The sequence below is a fragment of the Falco cherrug genome, chromosome 13 (genome assembly GCF_023634085.1).
Source record: "Falco cherrug isolate bFalChe1 chromosome 13, bFalChe1.pri, whole genome shotgun sequence".
Lineage (NCBI taxonomy): Eukaryota > Metazoa > Chordata > Aves > Falconiformes > Falconidae > Falco > Falco cherrug.
In genome coordinates, this window is record NC_073709.1 from 7,356,128 (window position 1) to 7,381,634 (window position 25,507).

The 25,507-nt window shown below is 39.0% G+C and overlaps 1 protein-coding gene across 2 annotated transcripts; it reads right to left on the reverse strand.

The window, feature by feature from the left end:
- Positions 1-25,245, reverse strand: TMX4 (thioredoxin related transmembrane protein 4). Of its 2 annotated transcripts, none has more exons than XM_055725391.1 (8): positions 25,047-25,245; positions 17,285-17,400; positions 12,363-12,408; positions 11,127-11,255; positions 10,103-10,148; positions 7,753-7,854; positions 5,490-5,553; positions 1-4,230 (listed from the first exon to the last, which is right to left on the reverse strand). In XM_055725391.1, the coding sequence occupies exons 1-8, from the start codon at positions 25,220-25,222 to the stop codon at positions 3,944-3,946; spliced, it is 966 nt and encodes a 321-aa protein (XP_055581366.1). In that variant the 5' UTR covers positions 25,223-25,245; the 3' UTR covers positions 1-3,943. The 2 variants fall into 2 exon arrangements, with proteins under 2 accessions (XP_055581366.1, XP_027670315.1); XM_027814514.2 differs by lacking the exon at positions 25,047-25,245 and adding an exon at positions 20,452-20,489.
- Between the last annotated feature and the right edge of the window lie 262 nt (positions 25,246-25,507).

Here is a 25,507-nt window from a genome sequence, read left to right on the forward strand (position 1 = left end):
GATCGTCAATACAAAATTTATATGGAATTTCAGTAAAAATACCCATAGCATAAATTTGCAACACTTTCACATAAAAGACAACCCTGTGTAACATTTCCATGAAGAAAGCCCACATAACAAGTGTTGCTGAGCACAGGTACAGCACGTACAGACTATTCCAAGATGCGCATACAAGTGTCACAAATCTGGAGGACAGGAATTTTGAAAGCCTGTACACATGTCTAGCCTGTCTAAAAAGTAACCCACTGGATTTTTTTTAATTACTTGCTTTTAAGCATACACATTCAGATCCATCAGGGACTGGGTTTCAGCGTGGCATGCACACCAGCTGAAATTTAAATCTGTTCTCAAAAATCTTAAGTCGTTTTTGACATAGAGCTCTAGTTCACAAGCCTTACAGCCCTATCCTTCACCACAACATTTTGAACGGTGTTAGCAGCAGCTTGTCCAAGGAAATTTTGTTTATACTGAGGTTGCAAGAACAAGTTCCATTTAAAAAAGCTACTCAGAACAAAGGTAACAGAACACAGATTGCACAAAAGGTTGATACTGACTTTTTTTTTTTGAAACACACCAAGTTTAATACTATTGTAATAGTCAATTAGTACTAAACTTGCATGATTCAATTAAAATGTGTTTTAGCGGAACCTCCCCCCCAGTTCTGGAAGGTATATTAACATTACACTCTTACTGCATAGCTACTAGTCTTTCTGTTAAAATACATATGTAGCCTTTACAGTGTTTGCTACTTGTTGGTTACCAGATAAATATTAGTCAAACCTAAGTATCTCCAGTATCATGCTACAGTATTTTTCCTACAAATGTCCAACTAAGTTGGAGAGATCAACGGTTCCATAGCACCTGTTTTTCTAAAGTCTTAATCACAATTTAGTGATCTTTGTCATAAGATAGTCCGATACATGTCAAATACAAAGTCAAATTAGCATTACATTCCCTACTTCATTAATGAAAACACTGGAGCAACAACACACATATTACGTTCAAGCAACCTTAGAAGCCCAGTATAGCTCATTGCCAGACTCACAAGACAAAACTGCTGCCACTTGCTGCCTGCTTACTGAATCCCTGCTCATCAGAGTGTGACTGGAGTTAGGTCTATTATGATGGAAAATACTTAGTATCTTCATCCTAAATAATCCAGACTTCACAGTGACATGCAAACCCAGGGGCAATGTAAGCAGAGACTTCAGAGAATCACCAAAGGAGCTTTCTGATCTTTCTCCCATCATCTCATAAGCCATGCATCTTGTAGGACGAAGTGCAACTTGTCATTTGTTTTTCTGTTTCTTTAAATTAAAGACAAAGTACTGAAATTAACTCTCCTGAGAGCATCTTACTTATCTAAACATTCAAAAAGCCCAAATACCCCATCTTGAGCACTGGAAAGAGGCACACTTGACTTTCTAATACTTCATATATCCAACAGCATCCAACAAAGCCACTGTGAGGTATACGGATGTTCCGTATCTTTTAGAGTTAAAACCTCTTTAAACAGCTGAAGTGGACATTAGATGACAGGCTCTACAGTATTACAAACATGAAGAGAAATCAAACCAAAATTTAATATTGACATGCTCCCTCCTACACACTGAGTATGAGAAGACACAGCGCAGTACAAAATACCCACCTCAGTACACTACCAAAGTCATCATTGCCCTCAATCTGTGCTGGATACAGTCCCACATGTTTTTCAGTGTCTGGTAGTTTTGGATCCATGAACAAGGGGCTACGTCTATTCTTACGTTATGCAAGTTCACGTAACTGAATGTACACACCAGCTCCTGCTTGTCTCATGAAATATGGTTACAGTCGTCTTGTGCTCTTAGACTTCTATGGGTTCCTGATGCACAGAATGCAAAAAGCAAATACATCATGGAAACAACAAATCCATACTCCAAGCTTCTAAGGTGCACAGTTCTTCCCTCCAGACTACAGTGGCCACAAAGTTTTCTTATTTTTTGCAAATAAAAGCTTAACTTGAGTTTGGGGTTGCTTGTTTTTTTTAAAAAAAACAAACCACACCAAAAACAAACAAACCCCCTCACTGCTAAGTACCTCAGCTGCTGAGTTCCACTGTAAGCTTCCAGAATTGCTCAGCTACATGGGACAATGCCCAAATAGCACAAACTGTTCTCATAGTGCAATGTATATATACTGTCAACTGTATGTTTTCACATACATGAAAGTGTATTTACATATGTCCACTATATGAAATTCAAGCTCCAGACGGAGAACATTCCTTAAGAAAATTCATATTCACCATATGTAGTGCAATTTTGTTCTTCACAAAGCTGTTAACAGACAAATGCAAAATTTTGACCATACAGTTCTAGGACATAACACACAGCAGAACATAGGCAGGAAAAGTTAAGCTTTCTTAGTAAGTATGTTCTTTATGAGCAATAATAATAAAAAAACTCCACAAAACAAAACACAAAACTTGAACACAAATTGGCCCTATTCATCTCGGTCTCAAAGGAAACCAGCGTTTTGGACTTGCAACCTGTCTGTTTTAAGGAGATACAATCTCATCTCCAATTCCTTTTTATTCTTGAAGAGCAAGATGAAATTCATGCATGTAGGCAAGGTTTATGCAATATATATATTTAAAATTATCAAGATTAAGACACATCTTATGTGTATGATCACATATCAACAAAACAGGAACATAGAGGGTCTCACTGTAGGTATTCCTTACTAAAAAAAAAAATAAAGCCTTATATATTAACCCAAGTCAAACAAGTGAAATACTGATATCTTTAATGACTTAAGACTCCTAATCATGCCTAAAGCTGTCTACCTGACAAGCCATTTTCACTTTATACAGTTCAACAGACACACATTTATCTTGATATAAGTAGCAAAACCAAAAGTTTCTCCCTCCACTCCCACCCATGCCCCTCTTTTCCTTATGTGCCGATTCCAGTGACAAAAAGCAGAAAAAGGGATCAAAGGTAAAACCTTAAGTGCCTCTTCAGTTAATATTACTAAAGCAGTTTTGAGTTCTGCCAGAAGCATTCAGAGCTGGAAACGGCAGAACTGCACACGACAAGCTTGTATTGGCAGGAAATACACAACCTAACAACCACAAAGTGAATACTTCTTGCTACAATCTCTTGCAGGGGGAAGAAAAAAAAAAAGAAAAAAAATCTTTGGCAAAATCTCACCTGACTAAAATAAATTTCCTTTAAACCTTTTAAAAGTTCAAACATACTTAAAATATTTAGCTGCCACTTTCTCAGCCTGAGGTTTTCAATTTCTCAAACTCCCTGGGTCAAAGAACTCAGCTGATAAACTTGAGCTGTGCAGCATGCCTCCAAATTACCAAAACCTGAAAAATCTGGGGGCGTACTGTATGATAAACTTTTAAAACGAACATTAATAAAAATGAAAGAGAAAGGTGCTTCAGTTGAAAGTCATAAAAATAAACCCACTGTACACAACATTTTTAATAGAAGACTAGTAAGGTGCCTTCTTTCATGACTGTATCACTTACCTGGTACTTCTGTGGCAGCTGGAAACAAACGTTCAGAGAGAAAACCACAGTCCTGCCAAGCTACCGTAAAGAGTGAGAAGTCCTGACCTTGCTTAGGTCGATGCTTTCAGGAAGACAAGCACAGATGACCATTTTGCAGCTGACAACAGGGACTGTTACATCCCTTTTCTCTTAGAAGACTTCAAACAGGTAAGATACACTTATTTTGATTGTCATGGCTAAAGTTATACAACACACAGCATATGTGCTTATAAAACAAAGCAAGCAAGCATTAGCTTTAAAAAATAAAAAAAAAGAGAGAGAAGCCTGCTGACAGAGCAGAGGTTTTACGTAAACACAAATGACAAATCAAGTGTAAGCTTCAGCTTCAGACCCAGTGTCTGATACTTCTTTGGTCCAAGTGTACAAAATAACCCACCAAAAAAACTATAGTTCGTTATCAGCCACCTGACTTCTACGCTGTCTTACTGAGCTTTCAGTCTCAGAATCAGCTAAAGGTTGTTCACTTAGGTCTTCCATTTCTTCTTCCCCTGATTCTTTTCCAAGTGCTAAATCCTCCTCCGAGTCATCAGCACTTGAATTTGCTGCATCTTCTCCATCTGAGAGATCCTTAAAGCCTGCAGTCTCTTCTGCATCATCTGCAGAAAGCTCTGCAGCCTCCTCCGGTTCTTCTAATGCTGCATTCTCCACATTATCCTTTGTAATTGCTTCATCTAAACAAAAGAAAAGGTTCAAATACTGAAGTTAGGATCAACTTCAGAACAATGTATTTTTAAAGTTACATCACTGTATGTGTTCTCAAATATTCATGAATGCTATTACTGAACACTTGTGCAGGACTGTATTTTCCTTACGTTTCAATTATTTCAAATACATCTTCAGTAGTATTTCTCCTCCACTTTCATTTGTATTTCTCACCTATCAGGCATAGATAGCTTTCATCTTGTTCCATCAAGATACAAACTAAAGACAGATCAATTTTACTTGACTCCTTGAAGGGATATAACCAAACAAATCAGTGGGAAAGTGATAAGATACTGGTAAGCTCTGGCAGGTAATAGCTGCCAGACAACTGCACAATTATGCATAGGTGTGTTTTTGTTTTGATAGTGACAAACATTCATTTTGAGGATGGTAATTTGACACACTTAAGAATTCTAGACTTGGCTAAAGTCTTACTGGCAAGCGTAACATGCATCTTGATCTTCAACAGCAAGCCAATATACACAAATTTACACAAATAAAAAAATGCATTTTTAATTACAGTTAAGTTTTAACTCCAATTAATAGCACAAACATACCAAAAAGTGTTCTGAAGCTTAACATACAGAATCTGGTGCTAACAAGAGACTTCATTTTGCATGCAAGTTTCTGCCTCCTGTGTTCACAGGGAGAACACTACTATTCAGAAGCCCTCCCACTAAGGATCAGGAAGATCCTTATGTTTTCTTCTTTTATTTGAAGGAGATGCAACACCCCTTGCAGTCTCTAGATTCGATCCCCTCTATCTCCTCCTTTCCCCAACCTCAAGTCACATAGAGAATTTTACAGGTCCAGAATGTTGCATTTCCTAATGCAATATACAGGGTGCATATTAGAATGTGGAAGCATCCTGCCAAAGCTAATTCCTTTCTGTATGTAAACAACAGGTGTAGTGAATATGCACCTGCATAAAATACAGAAACATTGTTTCATGACTTCCTCAGTTTGAATGCATTTAGCTTCTTCACTGCTGTGGAAGCTAGAAGGAATTGCTGTTTGGGGCAGGATGGGGGGTTGTCTGCTTCGCTCTCCTCCAGGTGGATGCTTAGACATCAATATTTCAGAGCCAAACACATCAATCTTTGTCAGCGTGACTAAAATGGAGACTTGGATTATTTGTTTACATTTAAGTTCTTGACACTGTACTGCCCTCCCTCCTACAAGGTTACATCTAAACTTACAGTACTTGACACACTTAAAGAGTTCTTACCAGATGTTTCAGCTTCGTCTCTTGACTTGGGTGGGCATAGACAGTCCGAAATCAAAACCAGTACCTGTGTAAAGGAAAAGGCAGCATTTATTACTAAATCATCCTACCAGCACCTGCACTGTTCAGTGTTTTCCTACTTACCCTTTTTAGATAGACATACAATAAAATTTAGAAAATTATGTTATCTTGCTCAGAGATAAGAGTCAAATAAGAACACGGCTGAAAGTGTGTTCTCAGTGTACACCAACCAACATTCTCTCTACTACAAATTTTCTGCCTCCAGCTTCCCTAAATTTACTCAGTATTGAAGCTGGTTGCATCTGAAGAAGAGAGGCCCAGAACACAGTTGAGGATTTTTAGTTCTTTAAAACTTACGAACTAATCTTGGTCTTGTATTTTGAGATGTTACTCCATTCCCACCCCTGGCTCCCCAATACACGATGTGTACTTCCACCTTTTGTGCTTGTTATTTAAAGAAGCCTAGTGCAGAACACATCAATCAAAATGCAAGGAAGATATCTGTGTCATATTGTCACATGCTAAGAATAATGCAAGGGAAAAAAGAAGAGACAGATGATACCATGTTAAATTAAATACATTCCAATCACTGAAAAGCTTTTTAGAAAAAGCTGAGAGATTAACTTCACTTTTTCTCATCTTTTCCAGTTTTGGGATTTTTTTTTAGTTAAGGAGGAAGAAAGAAAGTTTTCTTAAGAAACATATTCATTTGCTCCTTGCTAACTTGATTTGTACTCATTTGGTGATGAAACCCTACCATCTAGAAAAACATAGCTGCTTAAATTGTATAATGTATAATATACCAATTCCGTACACATATTCTGGTAGTTTTGCCTAAATATACACACAGTGCTTTGAAACCACTTCCCTGAATACTGAGAAACACACTCATGCAATTTTTCTTTATTTCACTAACACTAATATTTGGGCTGAAGGGCAGAGATCCAAGTGCCAGAAATAACTTTTACACTTCCTACATGGAATAGCGATTTAGCAGCTAGTTAAACCAGTTATCAGCATAACTGTCTTTGCAGCTGCAGAACATGCTTGTGGACCAAGCAACTAGTCCCAAAGAACTATTCCCGTCTACATCTCCTTTTCCAGCTCAGTTTCTCATTTATTATTGATATTTGAGAGGTCACAGAGCCACACAATTCAAGTATTCAGAGAGGAAATAATTCCAGCTCTACAGGTACACTAACTTGGAACTCTCTCCACTTGTGAAACAACATAGGGGTCAGAATATGCTCCGTAACATTTACACATATAGCTAACAGTTTTGTTTGAATAACCTTCCTCGTGTTCTGGAGACTGACATACGAATGCACCAGTTCTGGTTAGTAACAAGAGAGGTCTGATTTTTCAATTACTAATGAGAACTCAAACCAAAAGATCACAGGAGAGAAAGAAGTAAAGTGAGATTTTATTAAAACCAAGCAGTAATCACAAAGCTATGCCCTGGAATAGGGTAAAATCAATCAAACCCCCAAATCTTCAAAACCTTTAAAAAAGATTTTCATCCTTTCATTATGAGTAATTGTGCAGCAGCATACTTGTATCGCTAACTCCCACAAATACAATTCCACTCCAGCTAATACAAATCTCTCCACAATGACTGTGTTTTTAGATAAGTTGGAGTCTTTACACAATTCTGACCACACATGTTCAATCCTTAAGAACAAAAGTCTTAAAAATCACTTACTTGGTGGATGGACTAAACAAATCTAAAAACTGAAGCATGAATTTCATAACAAGGTTAACTTGAGTGAGCCAGTCTTAACCTTTACCAGAAGCAGGTAACAACACTAGAGAGCGGATCTACAGTACTTAAGAATTTTAATAGAAGAGAATAGACTATTTCAGTTGGAATTTACCTACAACAATCATCTACTTCAACTGTCTGACCAATTCAGGGCTGACCATGTTAAAGCATGTTAAGGGCATCGTCCAAATGCTTCTTGAACACTGACTTGGGGCATCGACCACCTCTCTGTTTCAGTGTCTGACCATCCTCTCCGTAAAGAAATGCTTCCTAATGTCCAGTCTAAACCTTCCCTGGCACAGCTTTGAACCATTCCCACACATCCTATCACTGAATATCAGGGAGAAGAGATACATCATTGAAGCAAAGTACTTCAGTACATATTATCAATGAAGTTTATTCTTTTTTTCACAAGTTAATACAAAGCAAAACTTCTAGCTAACTGGGAAAAAAAAAAAAAAAAAAAGTAATACACTTTCTTACCAAACCCAGGAACAGGCCGATCAATAAAGTAGCTAAGATGAAGATTGCGTAAGACATCCAAACGTGAAATCCAAGAGTGCCGGTGAGGTAGTTATGTATTTGCTAGAAATGAAAACAAGATTCTCAATAACTTCATACTTAACACACTTATGATTTATAGTGCCATTACTACGACATGAATTGGTATATAATGAAGATTTTTCATTTAACAGTATTTATACTGAAGTCTTAAGGATGCATAGGGCTTGAGAGGTAAATGTCATACTATAATTCTTTGGATACTATTTATCTTTACTGAGCTGTTCACATTAAAAGGCTTTTTAAGCCTTCGCAAAGGATACACAATTCCTTCGTCCTAAGATACTCAACATTAGAGATGCCATATGTAATTTTTACTGAGGATAAATGCACAAAGAAGCCTCAGAGTATTCAGGAAAGCAGCACAACATTCTTGTTCCTTACATTATGTAAGAAGGTGGCAACAGTTGGAGACAGACTATTGGGCTAGAGGAACCAGCAGCATGAACCTGTGCATTTGTCCTTATGGCCTGTGCTGTAGGAGGGAGACCGTACAGCAAGCACCGGCGATAACGACAGTCACAGCACTGACAGAATTCTATGAAGATAATGTGTTTTTTAAAAAAAGTAACTTGGAACTTAAATATTTCAAAAACAAAAAAGCAACCAATTCAAGTTAAAAGTAAGTGTTCTCTTCATACCCACTTCACAAGCACACCACCAAGTGACAAGAATGTAATCTCATGCAGAACTTTATGCCCATTAATTACATCTGGGAAGCAGAGTGGCAGGCACTTAAAAGTTGCACAAGATCAAAATACATACTTGAATTTGGGAACTCATTCATTAACTAAAATTAAGCCATTCAGTTCTTAGTCAAGCACCTCAATTCTTAAGGAGGCAGCCATTCTAAGCAGACACTGATTAAGTGATTTCTCTTATACATTTAAAAAGAATAAGCTAATATTAAGGTTACTTTGTTTCTTTGAAATTGAAGTCTGTTATTCAGACCTACAAGTTCAATTGACTGAACCAAGCATCACAATGAGTCAGTCTTGTAGGAAGTAAATTATGACATAAAATCTCTTCCAAGAGTATATCCATTAGAAAATAAACCACAACCAGTTTTAAAAAGTTTAAATATTGAAATTCCTGGGTTGTTTTTTTGTTGGTGTTGTTTTTTGTTGGGTTTTTGTTGTTGATGTTAATGTCAGAACAGCTTCCAACATTTATTAAAGCATATGCAAAGACAACACAGCAAGAAGAGTGAGGAAACATCAGGTAAAATATTCAAAGCTGAAAGCAAATTAGAGAAGGTTTCTTCCCAAAGCGTTTAATCTTCCAGGAAGGAAACAAGGCAGAGACAACATCATTACACAGCAACCATGCAAGAGAAATGCCAGAAGTCTATAAAAAATTAATAGCTGTCCAGTGAAAAAAAGAATCAAAGGTAGTTTACACAGGAAGCCTAACAACTGAAAGTTCTGTTTCATTCTGGGTTGGTTAGATGCTTACTGGAAGCGATATGAACTCTGTTCAAACTCTCTATTACCTTTATTTTTGTAGCACATGTTACAATATTAAGGCCGTTTGCTACAATCAAATAGTCTCTCAGTCTTGGCTACACTCAAAGATTTTAAGAAAGAGTGTTTCCTGACCAAAATTAAGAAGGTCTTAACATTCTCAGTATTAGCACGCTACAGGAAAAACTCTGATAGCTTCCAATGAAAGCATCTTGAAATATTTTTAAGTTCAAAGCATACACTAAGAATCTCTCCTTTACTTCTGACTCTACTGTCGAAGTTCCTGTATGCTGTTGACAGTTTGCATTCCAGATGCAGAAATTCTTATTAAAAAATAGCATTACCCTCTCTTCTCCTGTACAATACACTACCTGCAAACAAACTGCAGAAGAGCATGATTTACAACTCTCAAAATGAACCTGGATATAATCTTTAGGAATAGTATTAAGCAAGGAAGCCCAGTAGATATTAAACGTATTCCCGATGTTTACAATCATTTTTGCAGCAGCTCTGAAAAAACAATTTCATCCTGTTGGCACACTTTGATAAAACATTTTAGCTACACCAAGATAGCAAGAACAGTAAGTATTTTCAGAATCAATGATAATCTTTACAATCAAACTGCCATTTTTGGCACAGTCTATTAGTACTACAAAATCTATAGTGCAAAGATACTACACACCCAAAGTACCGTACGAGTAAGGAAAACTTCACTCATAAAAGGATAAAAACACTCAGTTAGGTTTTGACTTCTAAACAGGTTATTATTCAAAGCATAAAAATGGGGTATGGAAAATACTACCACTTACCCTCATCCATCCAGAGATGTGAAAAAGCCCTGCCATGCAATGCATCCTAGAAAACAAAGGAATAGAAAGAAGAGGTCCTAAGACAGACAGGAGTCGAGATACGCAGTAAACTGCACAGAAACCAGAAAAAGATTCTACAGACTTTCAATGCCATTCAGGCCCTAGTAATTGCCAAAAAGAGGCTACTGTAAACAAATACATTTTCTCTGTATTACGATCATTTAAGCCAGCCAAACGCAAAGCATTGAAACAGTAACCTGAAAGGTGACATTTGAGCATAATCAAGAAATAGCAATTCCACAGCTTAACCCTGTGCAGCCACAACTGCCTTTTCCCCAACTCACAGCAGCATGCAGCCCTGCAGCTCCTCTCCCCATTACCAAATATCCTACAGCTCTTCCTCATTCTCAGATGAAAACCAAGGACACTCATTGGATCTTTGACATGAATTTACACATAACAACTTTAGCCAGAATGAAATGCCGATGAGTCACATCTTCAATTCATTCTCTGTACCATGCAAGCATGCTACGCTATTTCAGAGCGCCTCCAAGGCTCTGAACACAAATTCTGATACAGTGTGGAATAGGAAACAGCATAGTGCTTACAAAGGAGGACACAGGACTTCCTTGTAGACAAATAAACAAGAAATCCTTAAAGCTAGAGGCTGCCTGCCCCAAGTAACCAGAAGTCATAAAGTAATAATCTATATAAACATGTTTGATTCCAGCGCTCAGCAGGTATTGAAACTGACAGTTACATAAAGCTCAGTGGCTGTACTTCTTTCTTTATATATTTTCAAAGATCATACAAACAAGCCTTAGCAGGCACAAACAAAAGCGAATGCAGAAAATAAACAGCTTTTAAAGGTGAGAAACTGGAAAGCAGGCTGTCAATACAGATTGCTTCTGCAAAGCCTACATGTCTAGGGAATATAAGCCTTTTGGTTTTAAGCTGTCAACACAGCACCCTTAATGAGTAATGAGTTATTAAATGTTTCTTGTTAATAAAAGCAAAGCATTACATTATAGAAGATGGAGACTTCCATCCTGCTACAGGCTCCACAGCTTCCCATTTTCTCTCTAACACGTAACCTTGAAGATCTTCCAATGTCTGCGAGCCTCGGTATCTGCGAAATACTCCATCATTTGCACTAAAAAAACAGGAATACGCATTAACACAGATACCCTTCAAACTGTACCTATGGTAAAAAAACCCAACCAAAACTCCCATATATATATTATAGATTTGACTTGCTCACAAAGTTCAACACCTAAGCATTTTCAATGTTTTGAAACTGTAATCCATGATAGAAGGTCTCAGGTTTTAAACAGCATGAGCTTTTGCAATTTATTAAAAATGCTATTTTCTTAAACATTCACTTGCACTAAACCCAAAGCTCATGGGGTTAACAACCAAACGATTTTTTAGACAACTCAATTCAAAGTGTGCATACGCATGTGTGTATATATATATAAATATATAATATGCATGACTCACAATACCATGACTTAATAAAGGGTTCAATATTTGAAGGATGGCATCTTCTCACTGGAGAAAAGATACAGCAACCTTCTTTTCTGATCCCTTTTTAACAGTATTGATAACAGGGGGACTTGGTTAAGTCACTTAAAGAACAACCTCAGATGAGGACTTCATCACACAACCAAAGCTCTAACAATAACCTGAACTGAAATCAAAAGCCAGTATTACTTCGTTTTTCCCTACAGTTCAAAGTTAAAGTTTAAAACAAGTGACAAGCAGGAATCAACAGCTGCTTACTGGTACTGAGTCAATAGATTAAGAATTCTAAGCAGTAACAAAAGCAGTACAACAAATGGTGGCAAATTTCTGTACTGTTTTACATGTGACCTATGCAGTCAATTATTCAAATGAGAAATTTTAGTGACATTTCTATAAGGTCAAGCATGTCTGCTCACATATGGTCACGTTTCTAGAAGGCAACAGTGCAAACTTGCACCAGTTTTTACAAACACTATCAAATATTGTTTCCAGACTGGAAAAGCATTAACTTTTATCTTTAAAGTACGAAACTGTCTGTAGGAGAACCATCCACCTTAAGTTAAAAATACACAGTTCATGTTCATTAAGTGTACTGAGCTCCTGAGAAAAGTTTTAGAGATTGACATAAGTGAAATAAGCCAATTGTTCATTACATCTTCCATGCTGCTGTTCAAACAGGACAGGAAAAAAGAATACATGCTGAAACAGTTAACTGTTTCTAGTATGACATACTTACTGGTAAATTGTAGGAAGTGTTGTGACAAAGAAACGACCACTCAAGCCTAGAAAGGGAAGAAAAAAACCCACATCAAAGCATTCGGTAAAAATGCAATTTCTCAGCATTCTGACTTTTCTATTGTAGACTAGAAAGCAGGAGACTGCACAGCTTTTACCACTGTTTCACAAATACAGGTTAACAGTTTGTATTCAGAAGTGCTAGAAACAGTAACAGATACTAAATACTGTTGACAAATCAAGGAAAAAAGCTGATCTTGAAGAATGTTTACTGCAAGGTAGTTTTTCTACCCGGATTTCTCTAATTGATATTTACACGTAGTGGATTTTTTTGCCCAGACTAGCAGCGTGCTCCTCCAACCAAGAGGAAGAAGGGCTACAAATGCACCCAAATTCCACTAGGCTGTGAGCTTCTGTCTGTGCATGGTCTCATCCAGATGACCTTTGTTTCATCTAGAAAGTTGGGTCACTAGCAATGATAGCTATGACAACAATGATTTACAAACTGTGGCCTCTGATTTTAACCCATCCTCTAGCTGATTAAATGATTTAGAGCCACACATTTCAGATCTCAGCATTTCAAGTCATTAAATACATTAATCTTTGTATTTATTTGTTTGCTTCTTCCAAATAATCTGCATACACTGCACAACCAGTCTGTTCTTGTATCCTGTAGGAAAGCTCAATCTCTCTCTCAAACATGACTAGCAAGACAATGTTTTGGATGTTTCTAGGTTCTTATCCTTCCTTCCCATACATCATTCCTCTCTAGGGTAAATACAAATGGTATGCCAACAGACTGACACTAAAGCTTGGGATATCTCAGCATTCTGTTATGCAAAATATTGCAAACTTAAGCCATGAGAACAATTTTTTACACCATCCAGAAGGGTGGGTCACATCAGCATTTTGAGCATCACACATAATACAGCAGAAAGGACAAAGAAAGGCTGAAGCAGGGCTTCAAGAGGCTGACTGAAATTGATCCCCACACTGAAAGCAGGTATTTCACTGACTGGCAAAAATACAGTAACATTTTTACAAGTATCACCCCAGACAGTAAACAAAGAATGGAATTCATAGGACAGAAATTATTCAAATCATCAAAAAGCAGCTTGCGGGGCAGAAGTTTGGTGTTCTCTGGCCATGCATCAGTACTGCTACAGAGTAATAGGCACAAGTGCTTCCAGCTTCACTGCTGTGTTAAGTGCACCAGTGAAGATCTCCAGTGTATGGCTTCATTGCAAGTCAGCTGTGAAGCAAAAAGCTCCCCAACATCTCGTAAGCAGGCTGTCTGTAAAACTCCATGAGCTAAGTCATCAGGTGAAGACATCGCTTTCTCCCCTCTGCTTCCAAATCTGAGGAAAGTCAGCACTATTTGACACTACCACCTCCTGACAGTTACAGAACCTGGAAGTGAGAGGAAGAACTCACCTCAGTGCTTGGTAGTACTACTTACTATTCAACACATCCAACTTAAAGACTGCAGGAATTAAAAACATGCTACTAATGCAGTCTATTTTGGAAAAAAAACGCACAAACTACTAATACAGCAGTCTTCAGAGATTATCAACCCCTAGATATGCAGTTTAGCTCCATTAGTAAGGGGTCAATTCCTCTAGCTAGTAATTGTCATTCATAGAGAACTGACTTGAACTCTTTAAATTAGTAATTTAACTTTTCCTTTTACAAAGTCCTGTGAAAATCTTTGGGAAACTAAATCCTTACTTGGGTTTAAATACAGCAAGTATGTTTTGCCACCAGGAAGTTAGCCATGGAAAAGTACTGCAGCAAGGGAGCTTCTGCTGTTAGAGACAAAGACGAGCTACACTGAACTAAGGCAGGCATTTGTAAAATTTCAGTAGTAATATGAATTCCCCTGTGGAATAGACAAGAAACGGTTGTGTGCTTTGCTGTTCTTTGGGTTTTTTGTTTTGTTTTTGGTGGGAGTTTATTATGTTTAAAATCAAACCAAGTACAAGCATCTTTAAAGTTCCAAAAATTCAAGTTTTCAGCTTTCTGTCTTTATTACTATGAGAGGCAGGTGGGTGGAAAACTTTGTAAAACAGCTCAAAGCTGTGCCAGCACAAGGAGATATAAAGTAAATACAAATGCAAGTGTAACAGTAGAATTAATCAAGCTGAAAGCACAGCTGCACAAGAAAAGCTAGGTGGAGAGCCATAAAGAATATAAACTTAAGAGCAGAGAAAGTCCTGGGAACACTGAAAGACTCTCTGAAGTTCCTACAAATTCTAGTTAGGCAAACAGAACACAAAATAGCTTAAATCTCTCTTACCAGTAGCCTATCATAGAGCAAATACCAACAATCTCAGAATGAACAATGAAATCTATAAATTATAAAATATACAATCTGTTGCTAAAATGCATCTAAGCATCCCCAAAACTTTAGCTGGTGGTTATCTAAGGCACCTCCTTGGATTAGTAAAACCAGATACGAGTCAGCTACAAAAAAGCAAAACTCAGACAGTAAATTGTTTTGGTGCACATTTAATACAAACTTGAACTGATTAGTAGTTTAACTTGAAACACAGTTAACCATCTGTCTTTGTTTGCAAATCAGAGTGACATACACCCATTATGAAATGAACAGCTAATCAATAATAGGAAAAAAACTTCAGTATTTCCACAAAGACACCCCCTAAAATACACAGGGAATATACATGCCATCTAAAAAATACAGCTGCTTTCATCAAACAACTACTGAAAGAAGATTACAGAAGATACAAGAAGTCTTGTTTTGAAACACAGGTTAATGTTGTGACTGGGAGCTTAAGAAAGGCACCACAACTGTATTGAACTTTGAAATCCAGAAGAAACTCTATTGCCTGGTCTTGAAATACTGAATGTTTCAACAGGAAAGATGAGGAAAGACTAAGCATTTTAAACTAGTTCATCAAGGGACTGAAATACGCTGTAAATCCATTAAGGCTCTAGTGGATTTATTCTTTGGGCATCTGCTGTAATTAAGCACAATGAATGGCTACTTTCTCCTGCAGGAAGTATGATTTTACACAACCCTGCATTCATCTAGTGGTTTTCGCCTAATTTAATGCATTCTGACTACTTTCATTTGATGAAGGGGTTACATAACAAAGATAATTAAGGTACCACTGGTGCAAGAAAGAACAGGAGACAGAGCACTTAAGCACACCAATCAAAAGGCTGAAGCATAAGTCTATAAAATACCTCAGTAACTTTGGAAAGCTTCCAAAGGAGCTCATATGCCTTCAAAATTACATCAGCTCCAAAGGTCAAAAATGTAATAGATGGTTTTCCAGTTTGAGTATTCATTAGCTTTAGAAGCAGCTACAGTTTTCATGCTTTGTGCTGAACTGGATGTTGTAGGTATATTACACACGCTTTGGTACAAAGTCACAATTTTGGGTCAGTCTTTTGACTTGCAGAAGCCAAACATCCTCAGAGGTCAAGATTCTCAGCAACATTAGAAAATAAAATGTTTAAGGAACTTCTGGTTAAAAGTCACATCCAATGTCTTAAGAAACCAGCATCACTCAGCAGTCAGAAAAATTTACACCAAAACAAAGTACCAATTACCTGACCCCCTTCAGGTCCCAATGCTGCCATTCAAGGTTTTACTAGGAAGAGTAATTCCTTGGAGAACAAGTATTTTATTTTTACAGCCTCACTTCCAAATGTGCATTTAAGTTATAGTCACATCCAAATGCCACAATCAAGACTGAAATCCTTTTATTTGAACACTGCATAAGCAAAAGAATCCCTGTCTAACAGGGAGCAAATAACAGGATAGTTTTATAATGGATCCCTATACACAGCCTTAACTCCAGAGCAACCATTACTGTGCAAATGTGAAGAAGCTGGCTTTAAGTTTACCTCTCTAAACAGAAAACTAATATTCAAGCTTATCTGTTTAATAGAGTATTAATGATTAGTATATGCACTAAAGGACAGCCACACATCAGCAGCTTTTTGGCATGAGTTTTTGTGTACTACTCAACTTTTAGCAAAACATTAACCTACATAAGGTCTAGAACAGCCGGTGTTTCCTTGTAAACTTAAATTGCTGTATCTGAGACCAGAGTCTAAGTAATTTCCCTGCTGTTAATTTGATAAAGCTAATTTGTTTGGCATGTTTTCAGCTAATAAAATGGACACATTTTCCACCCATTTTATAAGAAAAAAAAATCAGTAAAGCATAGCCTTTATTCTAGTAACATCTCTGCCTAACTGTCAGTCTTTCGATACTGCTGATAAAATTTTATCCCCTCAACGCCAAAACAAGCATGAAGCATTCCCAAGAGATGCAAAGGTTTAAACGATAAGCAGTACTGCTCACACAAACACACATTCAAAACCCTGAATGAAGGGAGCCACTAAAGAAATCAGTAAGATTGTATTCATGCTTCTGTGGATAGTTAGGCTTTTTGTAAACACATTTGCATATGTGCTATTAAAGGGCTACTACCATTAAACAAGACAATAAACCCAGCACCATCATGGAAACAGTTAAGAACTTACTAATGCATGCTCACACTGTGGTGATGCTAGCACACCCTGAAACCTTCTGTAACTGGAAGCTATGGAATTGGATTCTTCCACAGAAAGTTTGGAAGAGAGCAACGAGCCAGGCAACAGCTTTCAATGAAGCAGATAAAAAATGAGAATAAGCCCCTTTTAATACAGCATTACACCCGATCACTCCCCCAATTCTTTAATCCTTCAGACTGAGTTTATAAACTTAGGCTCACAAATATGAACTATGTGGAGAAACAAAATGCGGATAATGTTTTTTTATTTAGAAACCTCTTTTCCGACTTGGCTGGTATCCTAGGTACTCCAGTAAAATAAAGCGTGCTCCCAGATACTAAGAGGTACTTACACTGAATAATTCCTTTTATTAAAACAGTTTATTTCATACTATACCTGGTTCTTGAGTGATATCCACTTTTCCCACAATGATATCTAGATGTTTGCTTTCCTTTGCAAATCTCTCCCATGTCAATTCAATCTGTTGACAAGCTGGACACCAAGGAGCATAGCTAAAGGGGAAAGACAGGTTAAATATTTTAATATTCTTACACTTACCGACATTCAGATTGATTCACCATACAGAGAAAATACGAACACATCAACCATAAAGGAAAACAACCTACAGTTTTACTTAAGTCTACTGAATAAGACGATCAAGTAGTTCTTTTATCAATCTCTATATTCCTCCTCTTGTTATTAAAACAAAAACAAATCTCCACAGATCTGAGAGATTCATATCCAAACCCGTCACCACTTGTGATTTATTCTATTTACATATGAAATAAATCCATTTCCATGGCAGCTATCTGAATTATCGAAGCCAGGCTGTCCTCTGCAGTGGTATCCTTCAATGTAACATTTTTTTATTGATTTCCCACACCTCAGAGCTTCTAGAAACTACATGTGCCTTAGTCCACTACTCAATACATTTAAGTATGCCCTTTTTGATAGCACGCTTTAGAGATTTAAAGGGACTGCACATCAAATTCCTACTTTTTATACTGATTGTCCTTCTCAGGTCTTATTTTCTCCCAATATTAATTTCAGCAAAATAAGACAGCTTATTTCAAGAGCAGAGTATTCTATCCTACCAACTGGAACAATCAAACCAAGTTTGCAGTCATTACTGATAATAGCAACATGGAGAGAGAACAGCTAATATTAAAGAACAATATCAAATAACACTTCAAACATTGACAAAACCCCATCTGTCATCTTTCTGTATGTCACCCTAACTTGGTTGACAAAACCTGTGTCAAACTTGCAGAGGTTGCAATGGTCTGTCACATACGCAATGAAAGTAACAGAACAGCTAGGTATGGCACATAACTGAGCCATGGCAACTGCCCATACACAATCTCATCCTTTTACAAATTAAAGAGACCTTTGCATGGTTTAACCTAATTTATTGGGGAGGATGGAGACGGAAATGCATAAATGCAGGTTTCTGATAGCAAGAGTAGTGGGCCTAGAGAGAGAGACACCACCTCTCACAGTACTCCATATACACCAACATGCTCCTTATCCATTGTTATCAACAGAAACAAATTTCTTCATGGGCAGAGTCCAATATCCTTAACAGCCCACATAACCACTGCACTCTAACTGTGAAGCTCTACAAAGAGCTCCCTTACTCCTTCAGTTTGTCCACCTGCCAGTACTACTACCTGACCTTAAGAGCGGCACCTCCTATTCTCTGGCTGCCTTATGATCAGGAACGCTTACTTTCTGAGTTGCTGCAGACAAGATATCTCCCAGCCACCCAGAGATCTTTCATGTAAATAAGACTGAACCTAGAATAGGTCATTTCTCACAGAAGAGGTAGGATCAGAATTACTTTGAGTGCTTCACAGTAGTTTTGAAACCTAAGTTTGGAAGTTGAAAGGATACGATTTAAAAGTGTGTTGTATTTAATTGTACTAGACATTTATGATTCTAAGTATGAAAGCCAATACCTTGTTTTTTCCCAATCAACATTATTCTGTGTGAAAGTATCTGAAAAAAAGTACATAAACCTTATCCTGACAAGAAACAGCCCCTCAGTATCTTTTTAAAAGATGCTGGAAACAAATCTCACATGCAGTGCTGTTTTCCACCATGCTGCTGGCCAATAGAGCGCTTTTAATAGTAGTTTGACAGATACTGTACTTTACAAACAATATTATTTTATTAGAGTAGCCTGACTGATAAATGAGAAACTGTTACTCCTCTAGCTTTTCCCTTTGCACAAGGGGTACCTTTAGCTGTTAATTTGTTGTTTACACCGTGCCCTACAACCACGACAAAAACAAACAGTGCTCGGGTCTCTCCAATTTAAAAATCAAAGTCCACTGGAATTTAAATCAAGACCTGGGCACTTGGTTAAGGAAAGAAAGTTTTCCGTAGCCTATTACATATTAAAAAACAATTTACTGATCACCATTTAAAAATCAGACCGAAAACATCACATACCTGTAAATTACACATTGCCAGGTTATTCACAGCAAGTAGGTATCGCACATTTTTCAACATACACTTCATTTATGGCATTACCAGGCCTCCTTCGTACCCTGTCTACCCTCCATAAATAACACAACTTACATCTGTCTGCTGGTCAAGTCAATTGTTCTTGCAATGGACCTAAGTGAATTAAAAATCACAATTTCGAAGTAGTCAAATGTTTTTCTGTTCCTACTCCAATCCATTACAACACCTAAAGCTTTTTCAGAGGGCATAAAGAAATAACCCAAAAGCAACATTTTAAGCTATGAAAGTCAAAAGCAAAGACTGTGTATCTCTGATCTGAAACATAAAAGACCAAGCTTTAGCTTTCAAATACCATCAATTTCACCAATGGCTGCAATAAAAAAACCCAACCAAACAAAACAAACCCCCAAAACCAAACCAAAACACAAACTACGCTGCCAAAAGGTAAGTTGAAACCAGTTTGAGCAAACATGCCATTTAGTCATATCACTACAGAGCTGATCAGTAAACACAGATGACTAAGATTTATTGATACACAGTTTCCAACTCCAATCCACTGATCTTTCTTCTTGTAACTGCTTGGGTTGGGAGTTCCTCAATTCACTCATTTTCAAATGAATGTAACTGACTCTTTCTATCTGCTTTTTCACTACTGTTATCAGTTACTATCAGTGCTGAACAGATGTAACATCAAATATGGTTCTACACTGATGGCAATTTCAAGAAGTTGCAAGAACCTAGGAACAGAGAAAAAGCAGCTTACAGATACAGGCATGATAGGATTTGCTGAAGAGAAAACAGCAAAACAGGAGAGATGACAGTTTCCCCTTTTCATCCAGTTTTTCTTGATTCAAGGCACACAATTTTTATAAAAGATACTGCTTAAACCAACCTAACTTGCTGAACTTCAGATTGGGAGTACTATTAAATGGCTGCAATACAAGTCTTGAAATAGTACCTAACAATAGTAAAAACAGTATCAGAACGAAATGATTATTACTTTAATTCTTTTAAGTAGTTTTTACTTTACTGCTACAGATTATTTCATAAACAGACAAAATAACAAGATAGTGTCTGATGTCTTTGGGTGTTACCTTAAGACTATCATTTGATTCATTCTTGTTCTTCAATACAGATGTCTTGAGGGAGAATAGGTGACTGTAATTTCAACACAAGATAAGCTTCAGAAGGTCAACTATACAGTTTTAATCTACTTTTCAAGTGAGCAGGTGGTAGCCAAAGATACAAAAGTTAGCCCCTGTAATCTACCAAGACTTATACCACAATAGTACATGCTCTGGAAGCTGACAAGAAGTTTCCTCCAGCGTGCCAAAACTCCTCCAAAAGAGACAGGCAAGACCTCCCCCTCTTGCAGTGCAATCCAAAACCAGCTGCTCCACAAAAAGTAAGCAAGTTTTTGTTGGGTTTTTTGGTTGTTTTTTTCCACGAATTGCAAAGCCTTAGCTACCTCAAAGAGCTAACAAAGGAGGTCTCTTCCCTGGATTCTCCTGCCAAGCTTCACCCAAATGCCTTAAACCACAGATGAGCCCGCTGAAGTGACAATACACCAAGACACTGTTCTGGGGAATTTGTTTCGGGGTGCAAGCTCAACCTTATGAAATCCCACTCTGCTTTATTTACTTCAGTAACCCAACATGCATCTCTCTTCCAATAATACTTGAATAAAGAAGAAAAGTAACTGCATACCACTGCAGTGTGATGCACTAAAAGCTAAACAAACTGTATTCTGTAAGTTAACATTTCAATTGCTACCGTCCACTTGTTCTACAGCTCAGTAGTAAAATGCATTTTAAAATTCCAAGAACAAGATGCAAAGCAAAGCAGGGTAATCATAGTTATTCAGCTCTTCAGTTTCAAAACGAAGAAAAAGGATAAGAGTGCCATCTGCAATTAAAAAAAAAAAAGGCTCCAACAACTTTGCATTCACAAATGTTTTTTAAAGATGAAATTATTTTTAAAATAGAAAGCCAATCAATCACTGAAAAGTTATGTGAAATCTTCTAGAACTTCAGCAGATTAAGGTCCATCATTTTACACAGTTTTGTCCCCTTCTATAATAGTAAAGCATCTGCTACCAAGATTTTCCATATTTCATCAGTTTCTGTTCAGTCAATGCATGGCACAGTGATCAACTGCATGTTCAGTTATTAAATCAGAGTCCATAGATAATTTGGTCACTTTGTCTGAACTCAGTGAGGAGGGCTGCAGAAGCTTCGCAACCAAACCAGAGTTTTGGTAATTTAATTTTCATTCTAAGCTTCCCCCCTTGCTTTTTGGTGGTTTTTGGGGGGTTATGTTTGTTTGGAAGAACAGGACAAAGAAAAGCCTGAGTACTAACAAATCAAGACTAAGTAAGAGACTATAGTCTCATATATATATAAGTGACAGAAAATTCCCCATCTTCTTGAACTCTCAAGTTACAGTAATTGTTAAATAATTTCTGGAATTCTTCAAGAGTTTATTTACACAAAGTGTTTCAAGTTAGCTGTTTAAAAGCAATAAACCAGGTAAATACCAAAACACTCAGCTAGATTTTTAGCACACTCCCTTGAAACTACAAACAGAAGTGCTAATGGAAGTACTGAACCCTTGTGATAATATGGCCTACTAGATAGCAGGACAATAAATAAATAATAAATATATCTCATATCTATAACAATAAATGACAATGAGAAAATAAAGCATGGGCCTATGCTACAGGTATGATAAACTAGCCTTGAAAATGTGAGTATTTATATTCTATAAATATAACATTTAAAATATTTATAAAATAAAAAAAATATTTTGATGGTTTATAAAACCACCACTTTTCTCCAGATTTTCACCTGGCTAAATTTAAAATAGAGAAGACATTCTTTTAAAGGTAAAGACAGCACTAAGTCCATGCTGAAACAAATGGGAACTGAAATGTTTAACACCCTGTGTGTGAGCCAAACCAGAGACCTTCCCCACGGGCAAGTACCTAAAGTACTACAGGTGCACAGGAGCATATCACATAGTTTCATCTGTAACCAGAGGCATACAGACAACAAGTTTATTGTTGGGATATGTGTGTGTTTTAATCTACATCAAGAAGATGATGTTAAATTGAGACCAGACTCAGAACAAGCTGCGTTCACAAATGCAAAATGCACTTTTAAATAAAGAGACCAGAAATTAGTTTTCAATACTCCTAACAGACAAAGACAAAAAGAAAACTCCTCATACTAATGAATCATTACATCACAGCTACAGACTAGAAATAATAAGGAAATCTTCTAAAACAGTTCACTCCAGCATCACACTCACAGCTCTTCAGCGAGGATCTGTGTACTGTGACAGTAATGGTAAGCAAAAAGTGTGACAATGTCTTTCAGAGACACAAGTTATCCAGAACACTTTTATCAGTGAAATGCAGCAGTGCTTCCACTGCCTGCAATTTTGCCAGCTATGTATAACCAGATATTTACCAAAAGTCACCCAAATACACACACTTCAGCTAGGATGGATGAAGAAAAATTCTATTTCCCCTATAAATCCCACATAAAAGTAATTTCTGACTTACATTTCTCTGTTTTTGCACCTGAGAACAACATGCCTACACCACTTTCACAAACAGAAAAACTGACATTAAACAGAAGTAGTAGCACCCATTCCTACCCGGGCAGGAGGCTTTGAGCCAGCTGTGTACAGCAGGTGACCAAAAGAAAATATATTTTTCCACAGAGATCCTATAACAACATTTTCATGAAAAAAAATAATAATAAATTAGTACTGCTTAGAAAACAAAGGTCTTCTAAACAAACAGGAGGTTGTTTGAGCAAATGAGGCTCTGATGAACGATACTGCAGTCTTGCCAACAGGCCTACCACCACAGATCATGGAAGGAATCATTGAACTGACATGCAGGACTCCTGTCCAGATCACCAGCTCTAAACCAGGTAAAGATCAGTAGAAGCCAAAAATCCATTAGCATGAAAACAGCTGCAAGAATCCTAAGAAATCAATATTAGATCTCAAACTCCTGTTTAAACATGATTGGGAGTCTCCACCTCTCTAATGCAAGAACAGCAGCACCGAGTTAGCATTCTCAATAAAGACAAAGAGAAAGCACTGGGAATGTACCATGGAAAGCAGTATGGAGAACTAAAGATCTTTCACGCATCAAACACCGTACATAAAATAAAAATGTGTCTCATTTCAGCAATGCAGCAACATGTACCACATTCAGCTAGCACTAAAGCTAACTTTTGCCACCATTGCTCTTATCAGCTGACACCCCAAATGAGTGCAATGTTTCACAGTAGACTCACAAACGATTTTAACTGTTCGCTATCCCAACGAGTTCTGATTTCTTTCTCCTGCAGTGGCATCATTAATTATTTAAAAATATTTTCTCTTAGAAATAAAAGCTTTGAGTCACTATAAATAATCTGTTTACCCCTTAAGATTCAGCAACTCAACATATGAATCTGTAACCTCCATACAGTAGCTTCTGCTTCCCCTGTCTTTGAGAAGACAACAAATGAAGGGGGGGGGGGGGGGGGGGGCGGAAATAAAGACTCAAAATCAAACCCAAATCATTAGCCACAACAGCAGGCACCCCCGGGTGTCTCAATCAGCTATTTCAGGATTGCTCACATCTAGTCACTGATTAGCATCAGGTGTTCTGTAGGACCCTGAGCAGTAAAGCCCTAGGGGAAGTGATAGTTCCCCTAATAAGAGACTAGAGATAACTCAAATTCAATACTAGACCAAAACTTAAAGCAACTGGGTAAGTATTTACAAGGGAGCATGCATTCAGATGTTGATGGGCAACCAGTCTGTTTCAAAGTCAAGCACTTCCACAGAGGAGTAGCACACATGCCACTATAAACTCCTATTTCATAGCTGCACCACACACAGATATGTGAGCATACAGCCTACTTAAACTACTTTTTTTTTTTTTTTTAATTGCTGTCTTAAACCTCTCAGGTTCCTTTCCCCCTTTCTAAACACAAGTGGGTGATCCAGCCCCCAAGGACAAAATGTCACAAGCGTTTCAGGAAGGGAATCCCGTCACAAGTGAAGCCGTGACACTGCCACAGTGAGCCAGAAGCTCTTAAAGCCAAGCGCAGCTGGCACCAGGGAGGCCAACAGCGGCCTTGGAAAGTTAATGAAACCCGGTGCATCCCCCTTGCGCTACCGCAGAGCCGGGCTGCGGTGAGGGCCTGCCGGGACATGGCGTACCACGGCTATGGAAGCCGCCTCCCGCTCAATGTCACCTACGAACGGAGCCCTGCCAGCTCGCACAGCACCCAGTGCCAGCCCCACCGGGCGGCGCCGGACACTTGCCCAGCAGCCGCTGCCCGAGCCACACGGCCCCAGGGCTCGCCCCAGCGCGCCCGGCTTCACCTCAAGGCGGACTGCACCGCCCGAAGGCTGCTCCGCCAGACCGCCTCAGACCGGGCCGCAGCGCCCTGTGGAGCAGAGGAGCACAGGCCGCAGGGTCCCTGCCCGGGCCGGCCGCCCCCGCACTCCGCGGGGTGAGGAGAGAAGGGCTGCCCCGCCCGCCTCCCCGCTCCCCGCACCGAGGCAGCTGCTACCGGCCATGCCCGCTCCCCGGGGCAGGCGCCCAGCTGAGGCGGGAGACGCGCCCCCACCCTCCCTCGGTGCCTCTGAGGCGGGCGGGAAAGCGGCCGCTACTCACAACTCCAACATCCACTGGCCCTGCAACACCAGGCTCCAGTTGGAGCCGCTCAGCACTTGCACGCGGCTCCGCGGCCCGCCGGGGCTGCCGGCCCGGGGGGAGGCGGCGGCGGGAGCCAGCACCGCCGCCAGGAGCAGAGTGGTGGCGCGCAGCAGCGCCCGGCGACCCGCCGCCATGTTCAACCCGCCCGCCCCAGGAAGTGAGGGCGCGAGCGGCCGCCGCGGGGGCGGGGCCTGCGCGGGGGAGCGCGCGGCGTGGCCGTTGGGCGGGAGCCGCAAGGCGGGAGCCGGGAGGCGCGAGCGGCCCTCCCTCCACCCCCTGAGGCGAGCTGAGCCCGGCCGGCGGCTGGCCCTCACCTCACGGCCGGCTCTCTCCTCACGGCCGGCGGTGCTGCTGGCATAGGCCCGTCGGGTTCCCGCTCCAAGCAGGGCTGCCGGGCAAGTGCCCGGGCCCCACCACCG